Source organism: Coenobita brevimanus, chromosome 36 (genome assembly GCF_032717465.1).
Source record: "Coenobita brevimanus isolate Jiangsu-jjx chromosome 36, ASM3271746v2, whole genome shotgun sequence".
Lineage (NCBI taxonomy): Eukaryota > Metazoa > Arthropoda > Malacostraca > Decapoda > Coenobitidae > Coenobita > Coenobita brevimanus.
In genome coordinates this window covers 5082860-5092859 of record NC_136989.1, presented here as the reverse complement: position 1 = coordinate 5092859, position 10000 = coordinate 5082860, and the positions used below count along the sequence as shown (strand labels likewise).

General features: G+C 45.0%; 1 protein-coding gene across 1 annotated transcript; it reads right to left on the bottom strand.

Moving 5' to 3' along the window:
• Positions 1 to 3066: 3066 nt before the first annotated feature.
• On the bottom strand, positions 3067 to 6191 carry LOC145396319 (protein snakeskin-like). The gene is made up of 3 exons (XM_080269718.1): positions 6132 to 6191; positions 5383 to 5556; positions 3067 to 3270 (listed from the first exon to the last, which is right to left on the bottom strand). Exons 1-3 carry the CDS (start codon positions 6189 to 6191, stop codon positions 3067 to 3069), a joined length of 438 nt encoding a protein of 145 aa, XP_080125844.1.
• Positions 6192 to 10000: the final 3809 nt, after the last annotated feature.

The window sequence follows — 10000 nt, the reverse complement described above, 5'->3', positions numbered from 1 at the left end:
CTAACCTGACTTAACTGTATCTAATAATTTAATCTCTAACCTAACGAATTTTGAAAAAGAATGCCGCCTTTTTGTACGCTGAGTGACATCTTCCATTTCGTCGGCAACAAGAATGGTCGGTGCGGCATAAGGGACGTGGTGATAATGGAGAAATTTTTGAGTAAGAAGAGGGCATTTGTCACCTTAAAAATAGTCATAAATAAAAAACAGAAAAGTTGGAGGAATATGAATGGAATTGGTACGGTCTTTGTGCTATACGTGTGCATTTTATCCACAATTCATTACCTCTATGTCTCGTTGTCGAATCGCAAATACAATCAGTTTAAACGCCAATAAAGATCATATATTGTACCGTACTTTATATATATTGGTAAAAACTGTGCATGCATGTGTGTAAAAAAAATATATATAATAAATTCACTAACCAGCTCAGGCAGGAAAGTGTTGGTACTCCTCCAAGTTCGTTCGTATGCAGGTATCTCAAAATGGCGACTCTATAGGGAGGCTGGATTAAAAATATCAGTCTTTTGGAAATCTATTAGGTGGTTTATGGAGTACGTGATAATAAAGTCACAAATTCAGAAAAACGGAGCGGACGACGACATCCTCCCCCCGTGGTCAGGAGAGGACTGGCGGGGGCGGGGGAGAGGATTTGAATTTTGAACCGAGGCAGACTGGACCGGGTGACGTCACGGCTCAAAAAAAAGAGAATATTGGAATTTTGGCGACTAATTTTTTTACCCCTGGCTCAAAATAAGTTAAAAAAAGGGCTAAAACAGAGGCATGTGTCCATCGTTCGTCTAGCAATCTTCATAATGACTCACGAACTGTTGTATAATTGCGTTCGTGAGCTTCGTTTGTGAGTGAGCTGTGGTGCGAGTGGGTGAGCTTGTCTTGCACCCTGACTACGACCGCCACCACAAACCAAGTAATGAAATGAGTGATTGTGGTAGTGTGTGGTTGAAATGTGGTACTTCTCTCGTTCCTACCTACCACACTCCACCACATCACTCCTGCTGGCAGTCCGTTGAGTTAGATAATCCGCCTAGAAACGTAAACAGATCTAAACATAAACAAACACACCTAAACATAAGCAAACACACTTATACATAAACAAACAGACCTAAACATGACCTTACGTATATACAGCCTCCCCCTCCTCCTCTCCCCCCTTTCCTCACTCACATACACTCTCCTAGTCAGTCTCTCTTTCTCCATCCCCGTGTGTGTGTGTGTGTGTGTGTGTGTATCTTTTTTTTGTGTGTATATCTATTTTGTGTGTGTGTGTGTGTGTGTGTGTGTGTGTGTGTGTGTGTGTGTGTGTGTGGGCAATAAAACACATACATATCACAATTATTTATTACAAAAAAAAAAATTACAATCACAAGAGATCAGTTACATTGTCTACATAAACTAGTGTAATAATAATAATAATAATAATAATAATAATAGTAGTAGTAGTAGTAGTAGTAGTAGTAGTAGTAGTAGTAGTAGTAGTAGTAGTGATGGTAATGGTAGTAGGTGTAGTAGTGATAATAATAATAATAATAATAATAATAGTAATAGTAGTAATAGTAGTAGTAGTGATGGTAATGGTAGTAGCTGTAGTAGTAGTAGTAGTAATAATAATAATAATAATAATAATAATAATAATAATAATAGTGGTTGTAGTAGCAGAAAAATTGAAAGTATGAACATTTTGAGAGCAAAAGAGAGATAAAGTTCTGAGAGAGAGAGAGAGAGAGAGAGAGAGAGAGAGAGAGAGAGAGAGAGAGAGAGAGAGAGAGAGAGAGAGAGAGAGAGGGATTTAGTCTCTCTCTCTCCCTCCCTCCCTCTCTCTCCCTCCCTCCCTCCCTCCCTCTCTCTCTCTCTCTAACCTTAAATTACAGACTCTTGAGCCCTTCTCTTCGGGTAAGGAAGCTCCCTAACACCTCTTCCTTAGCGATTTATTTTCAAACTACTCATTAATATCCTGAAGTCTCATCCTCGGTCTCCACCTCCCTCTTCCCCCCTCCACCTCACGCACTCTCCTAGTTAGTCTCTCCAACCTCCTCGTTCATATCCCTTGCTTTGCTTAAGTCTTTTCAATATCAACCTAGACTGAATGAATAGCACACGAGAATACACCAAGGGAGCAAAATCAGGAATAAATCGGTAAAGGAAAGGTGTTAGGGAGCTTCCTTGTGATACCAGGAACTAATCTGAATGCAAGAAAGAAGGAACCCAAGGCCAGGATGTTCGCAGATCAGAAACGCATCCTTCCACATCATCTCCCAGGAAGAATATAGTAACGAAGCAAAATCAGGACTAAATCGGTAAGGAGGAGGTGTTAGGGAGCTTCCTTGTGATACCAGGAACTAATTTGAATGCAAGAAAGAAGGAACCCAAGGCCAGGATGTTCGCTAATCAAGAACACATCCTCCACATCCATCTCCTTGATCGTAACCATAGTCTTATTACACTCCGTTGTATTCTTGCTTAAACAACTTCACCGAATCTTGCTTTAACTGTCCAATCAACCCGTCCAGTTCTTCCTTCCTTGCTTGGTTCCTTAGGTAATTCACATCTTTGATTAATTCTTCCTTGATTGTCAGTCTTCTTACACTTCATTCCATCCTTGTTTAACTTTACAGAATTTTCATCCAATCAACTAATCAACCCGTCCAGTTCTGCCTTGCTTACTTCCTTGCTTAGCCTCCTTGTACACCATTACATTGAGTACAGCATCCGAGAAGTACAAACACGATGACAGGTTACAAAAACAGTACTGTCTTTCTCCCCTCCGTCAGTACAACCATCCAACACTCATCTCCTCACTCCAGCCTTCCTTTTCACTTTAGTCAGCGTTCCCAGTCAGCCCCGTGAGTCAGCCCTTAGTCAGCATATAGTCAGCCTTCTTGTATTCCATTACATTAAGTACAGCGTCGCCAAATTACACAAAAAAACTCAAAATTACAAAAACAAATCCATATCAGGCTTCCTCGTTCGTCTATCCATCCTTCCTTCATTTCCCCCTTTTGTCAGCGTTCCTAGTCAGCCTTGTGAGTCAGCCCTTAGTCAGCCTTCTTAGTCAGCCTTTTTGTACTCCATAAAATTCAGTACAGCGTCGCCAAGGTACACAAAGGACGCCAAGATACAAAAACTCCCCATCGCCAATCCCTCGCTCTTCGTCTTGTCCGGTATAAACCATTTCCCTGAAGAGTATGTGTTGACGGCCACTGACCCAGCAGAGAGAAGGAACACGAACATAAGCACGTGGTAGACGAATTCCTGGGGGCGAAAAAAGGGATTAGAATTGATTTACACAAGTTTACACTCTCTTACACTCACTTACACTCACTTACACTAATATTTCACCCATTTATAGTCATTTTCATCAGCTGAGAGGAGAGACACAACCTTGAATGTGTGTAGATGAATGAATGGTGATGGAGAGCAGGGAGAGAATTGATTTACACAATTTTACACTCACACTGATAGGATGTACACTGACCCCCCTACCGCTAACTGGGGGCTGACTCCCCTAATGTACTGAGGCATGTTATAGGATGCACATTGACCCCCCTACCGCTAACTGGGGGCTGACCCCCCTGAAGCACTGAGGCATGTTATAGGATGCACATTGACCCCCCTACCGCTAACTGGGGCCTGACCCCCCTGAAGCACTGAGGCATGTTATAGGATGTACATTGACCCCCCTACCGCTAACTGGGGGCTGACCCCCCTGATGTACTGAGGCATGTTATAGGATGTACACTGACCCCCCTACCGCTAACTGGGGGCTGACCCCCCTGATGTACTGAGGCATGTTATAGGATGTACATTGACCCCCCTACTGCTAACTGGGGGCTGACCCCCCTGATGTACTGAGGCATGTTATAGGATGTACATTGACCCCCCTACCGCTAACTGGGGGCTGACCCCCCTGATGTACCGAGGCATGTTATAGGATGTACACTGACCCCCCTACCGCTAACTAGGGCTGACCCCCCTGATGTACTGAGGCATGTTATAGGATGTACACTGACCCCCCTACCGCTAACTAGGGCTGACCCCCCTGAAGCACTGAGGCATGTTATAGGATGTACAGTGGAAAGATGCTCCTTTAGGGGTTGGCTTCATGTCCATACCATCAATTGCAAAGGGGTTAAGGACAAAACACAATTTTTTTTTTTTTTTTTTTTTTTTTTTAAATTTTTTGGGCCTACTGCCTGGGCCTTGACCCAATTTGGTCCAAAATGTAATCAGGTCATCAGAAGGTCACAGCCCATCATCCCTGTAAGTGTAGTCAAAATAGCACCAGTAGTTATGGCGTAAAGTGGTTAACAGACAGACAGACTGACAAACCGGGTGATAGCAATACCCGTCCCTGAGCCCCTCCAGGGCAGAGACGGGTAAATAGACGCAAGTACTTACAGAAACAGGAACAGGTACTTACAAAAACACGAAATACTTACAAAAAACACAAAGTACTTACAAAAAACACAAAGTCTATCTATCTATCTATATACCTAGGCTGCTTCCCCCAAGGAAAGGGAGGTAGCCGAGACAGGACGACACACTCCCCATTTACTCATCCATTCAAACACATTCATTCGCATCTTAGCCCCAAAGGGGAGAACGGACAGATCCTCACCGCACCACACCGCACAAGGGTCAACTGCGCAATGCAATCAGTGACATCCGCAGCAGGGCCCGACAGCAGAACTGGTTTACCCCTGCCACATCATAACAGACCCATCCCCTTACCCGCAACTGACCTGAAATAGCTGATCAGACCAAATGCGGGAGAATACCCCCTCAGGGCTGCGTCATCACTTATTTATTCACAATTTCTCTCCATTTATTTCTGTCACGCACAGCCACTCTTCCTTGCTCAACAGACATCCCCCTCGCATCCAGCGCTCTCTTCACACTGTCCATCCATCCTATTCGTGGTCTTCCTCTCAGCCTTACACCTCTCACATCAGATCTAGTTATCTTTTTCACCAATCGCTCATTATCCATTCTCTCCATATGCCCAAACCATTGCAACACCCTCTGCTCAACTCTACCAGCCATCTCACGAACAACTCCAGTTCTCCTTCGCACTTCATCATTCCGCACTCGATCCACACGCGTCACTCCACACATACTCCTCAGACACCTCATCTCCATTACATTCAAACTTTTCCTCTCTGCTACACCCATATTCCATGTTTCAGCCCCATATAACGCAGTCGGTACCACAACACCCTCATACAGCCTTCTCTTTACATCCATTCTAAGCGAACGACATCTAAACACTTTTTTCATTCCTCCCAGCACAAAGTACTTAAAAAAAACACAAAGTACTTACAAAAAAACACGAAGTACTTACACAAAACAGGGACAAGTACTTACAAAAATGGTCTTCCGCATCTCAGAGCCGCCAGCCAGGTAAGAGATGAAAATGACAGGTGTGATGAAGAGGCCCGTGACCAGCACCCCCAGGCCGAAGTTGGTGGCCTCGATGCTGGTGCTGCTGAACGGGAGCGAACTGGCCGCCTGCAGACTAAAGGCTATGATCACCATTATCTGTGTGGGAGAGTGAGAAACTGACTAGGAGAGCGTGAGAGGAGGAGAGGAAGTGTCAGAGGCGAAGAGGAAGTGTACGAGGAGGGGAAGACCGAGGATGAGGAGGAACTGAAGACTACGGGGGTGACCACTAGTAGACCAATGGCTATGATCACCAGTATCTGTGAGGGAGAGTGAGAGACTGACGAGGAGAGTGTATGTAAGTGAGGTGGAAGGGGAGACCAAGGACGAGATGGAGGGATGGAATGAGAGACTGACTAGGAGTGTATGTGAGATGGAGGGGGAGACCAAGGATGAGATGGAGGAATGGAATGAGAGACTCACGAGGAGAGTGTATGTGAGTGAGGTGGAGGGGGAGACCAAGGATGAGATGGAGGGATGGTTTGAGAGACTGACCAGGAGTGTATGTGAGGTGGAGGGGGAGACCAAGGATGAGATGGAGGGATGGAGAGACATATAAGCGAGGCTGATGAGACTTGGAGGGCAGAGAAATGGCAGAGGAAAGGGTGACGTGGAGGCGATTTGTTTGTGGCTACCCCTTGTGGGATTAAGGCGATAGACAGATAGATACTCACCAGCTCCACAATCTTCAGAATCCCAGTCGGCTTGGCTATGTAGGAGAGACCGCTCGCCATGTTGATCTGTGGGTGAGAGTATGTGGTGAGTATGTGGTATGTGGTGGGTACGTGGTATGAGGTATGTGGTGGGTATGTGGTATGTGGTGGGTATGTGATATGTGGTGGGTATGTGGTATGTGGTGGGTATGTGGTATGTGGTGGGTATGTGGTATGTGGTGGGTATGTGGTGGGTATGTGGTATGTGGTGGGTATGTGGTATGTGGTGGGTATGTGGTATGTGGTGGGTATGTGGTATGTGGTGGGTATGTGGTATGTGGTGAGTATGTGATATGTGGTGGGTATGTGGTATGTGGTGGGTATGTGGTATGCGGTGGGTATGTGGTATGTAGTATGTGGTAATGGAGGGATGGAGTGGAGAGGAGAGAGAATGAGAGACTAACTAGAAGAGTATAATGTGGAGGATTTGTTCCCGGATGGATGCCGCATTTGCACCTCCACCCAGCTAACAGGGGCACCAGGGGAGAGAGAGAGAGAGAGAGAGAGAGAGAGAGAGAGAGAGAGAGAGAGAGAGAGAGAGAGAGGAGACACTGGACATAAACCGGACATGGCTCAGTCTGCGGGTGTGGGTGTAGCAGGGGGGGGGAAGTACATAGTCACTGTTTTTTCTACACCTTCTTCACTACAACTTGGCCTAAAATTCTGAGCCAAGTTATGGTGAGAGGAGTATAGATGTGATGGCGGTCAGCAGTAAAAAAATCGCCATGTAAATTCTGTGGTGCTCTTGTACAATTTTAGGAGATGGAATCCGAAAATGCAATCCGTTTTTTCGTATCACGTATAGTTTTTATGACGAGTGATGAACCTCCATGTTGAACCCGTCTATCTATCTATCTATCTATTGCCAGACGCCATAATCCGGTAAGGGGTGGCCATATGACTTTGAGTTAGTTGTTTTACGGGGAGGGGCACTAACCCTCCACCAACCCACTTGTTGACACGTAGGCAGCACGTATGGTTTGGTTATATGGTTACCACCCAGCGTTGTAAATGGTTTCTTGGCTTACAGGAAACTATTTGGCTTGTCACTCAATGTAAAGCCACCTGTAAAGGAAAGAAAAGCAATAAGAAGTGACAGGAAAGATGGGAGAAATAGGAAGAGAGGAGGACAGGCACAGAAAAAGAATGATAAAGGCTAAGGAAGAAGTAGGCAGCACTACATCAAGTGAGTGGATGATGGAAATAGGAAGAGAGGAGGACAGGCACAGAAAAAGAATGATAAAGGCTAAGGAAGAAGTAGGCAGCACTACATCAAGTGAGTGGATGATGGAAATAGGAAGAGAGGAGGGCAGGCACAGAAAAAGAATGATTAAGGCTAAGGAAGCAGTAGGCAGCACTACATCAAGTGAGTGGATGATGGAAATAGGAAGAGAGGAGGACAGGCACAGAAAAAGAATGATAAAGGCTAAGGAAGAAGTTGGCAGCACTACATCAAGTGAGTGGATGATGGAAATAGGAAGAGAGGAGGACAGGCACAGAAAAAGAATGATAAAGGCTAAGGAAGAAGTTGGCAGTATTACATACATTAAGTGAGTGGATGATGAAAACAGGAAGAGAGGAGGGCAGGCACAGAAAAAGAATGATAAGGGCTAAGGAAGAAGTAGGCAGCACTACATCAAGTGAGTGGATGATGGTCGCCACCACCTACCACCATATTCACATATATTCCCTTTCTTAACACTGCTTATGCCTTTTTTGCAGCTGTTGTTGTGTACTGAATCAGTTGAAATGGCAAGGCAAAGAAAATTAGCCTCGATTGTTTGTGCTGTCTGTGGTTCGTTCACCCCCGAGGAACAGCGACGCAACATCACGAACGATATCAAGAAGATCCGTCATCTGTCCTTCGGCTGTCCTCCTGTAGATCAAGGCAGGAAATGGGCACCTCATGTAATTTGTACAGCTTGTTCGAATGGACTAAGAGACTGGCTGAATAAGAGAAAAAGGGCAACGCCATTCGCCGTTGCTATGATATGGAGGAAGCCGAAAGACCATGCTACAGATTGTTACTTGTGCAAGGTCAACATATCCGAGTTTTCTGTTAAGGACAAGATTGCTTACCCCTGTTTGGAATCCGCTATAAGACCAGTGCCCCACAACGATGAAGATTTTCCCATTCCAGTACCACCAGAAGACGGTATCGCCAGTAGCGACGATGAGAACGAAGATGTAGCCCAAACTGAGTCAGACGAAGCAGCTGAGGATGCAGAGTTTTTAGCTGACTATGAAGACACAGATGAATGACTTAGGTCGGGATTTGGGACTACCGAAGGACAAGGCTGAACTTTTGGCATCTCGTTTGAAAGAAATGTCTGCTCAAGAAAGATGTTCGAGTAACATACCTCAGAAAATTGAAATGAATATATTTCTTCATATTTTTCCGTTGACGGACCATCGTGTTTTTGCAACGACATTGATGGATTGTTCCGCTGCCTTTCACAGGAGCATGATCCTTCTCAATGGCGTCTATTCATTAATTCATCAAAGAAAAGCTTGAAGGCGGGATTGTTGCACAATGGGAATATGAAACCTTCTGTGCCTGTAGGACATTCAGTGCACATGAAAGAGTGCTATGAAAACACTGCGGCCCTTTTAGATGCCATAAAATATGAAGAATACAAATGGAAGTTGTGTGGAGACTTGAAAGTGATCGGTTTGCTGATGGGACTGCAATCAGGCTTCACAAAACACTGTTGTTTCTTATGCCTCTGGGATAGCCGTGCAACTTCCAAGCACTACATGCAGTCAACATGGCCACCTAGACAAACATACGAGCCAGGAACTTCGAACATCGTGAATGAGCCCCTGGTTGCTCCTGGAGACATTCTTATTCCTCCGCATCATATAAAGTTCGGCTTTGTGAAGCAGTTCGTGAAGACACTGGGAAGAAGAAACACTGAAGCATTCGGATATGTCACAAGCAAATTCCCAGGCATCACTGAAGCTAAGCTGAAAGAAGGAATATTCATTGGCCCATGGATAAAGTAACTTCTGAGGGACCACAACTTCAGCACCTACAGGTATCTGGCCGGTGTGGATGGCTGCCTGGACCTCATTCAAGTGGATATGTGAACATTTCCTGGGAACAAGAGGTCACCGGATTATGAAGATGGTGTTGAGGGACTTCTTAATTCATTTGCTGCTGTGGGGTGCCGAATGTCACTGCTAGTTCACTTTCTCCATTCGCACCTTGAAGTATTCGAGCAGAACCTGGGAGCCGTCTCTGATGTACACACACTCAAAAAAGCATCGTTACACCTTCTGGACGATACAAACTGACACCACGAATGATACATGTGATAACAGCCTTCCCTCAACCCTCCTGAGACAGCTGGACTGTTCAGTATGAAACTCGTCGGCTCCCCCCCCCTGTAACGATACTTTTTTGAGTGTGTGTACAAGGAGAACGCTTCCATCAAGATATCAGTGCAATGGAGCATCGCTATCAAGGCTTCTGGAATGAATGTATGCTCGTGGTTTACTGCTGGATGCTGTACAGGGACGAGCCTGGAACGCAGCATCGAGGAAGCCCAAAGCTCAACGATTTTGAGTAGTTTGACCTTTGCAACAGTGCACTGGAACACACACTCCATGTCTTGCAGCAGAGTTTGCTGTCTTGTCATTTTGAAAATACAGTGTAGATGTGGACTATTTGGAGACACTGAATTTATACGAGGAATCACCATACTCCCAAAAAAACTTTGAAACCTCCAATACACTAAGAAATACTTGGTGTTTATAAGTAAGCATATGCGTGCACCGGTAATATTCAACACAGATGATAAAAAGGGGTTTCAAAATGTGACGTATTA

Coding starts and splice junctions, on each gene's coding strand:
- LOC145396319 (XM_080269718.1), bottom strand. CDS start 6,191: ATGGCGAGCGGTCTCTCCTACATAGCCAAGCCGACTGGGATTCTGAAG. Junction 5,557..6,131: donor TTCTGAAGATTGTGGAGCTG/GTGAGTATCTAT, acceptor TCTCCCACACAG/ATAATGGTGATCATAGCCTT. Junction 3,271..5,382: donor AGATGCGGAAGACCATTTTT/GTAAGTACTTGT, acceptor TTTCGCCCCCAG/GAATTCGTCTACCACGTGCT.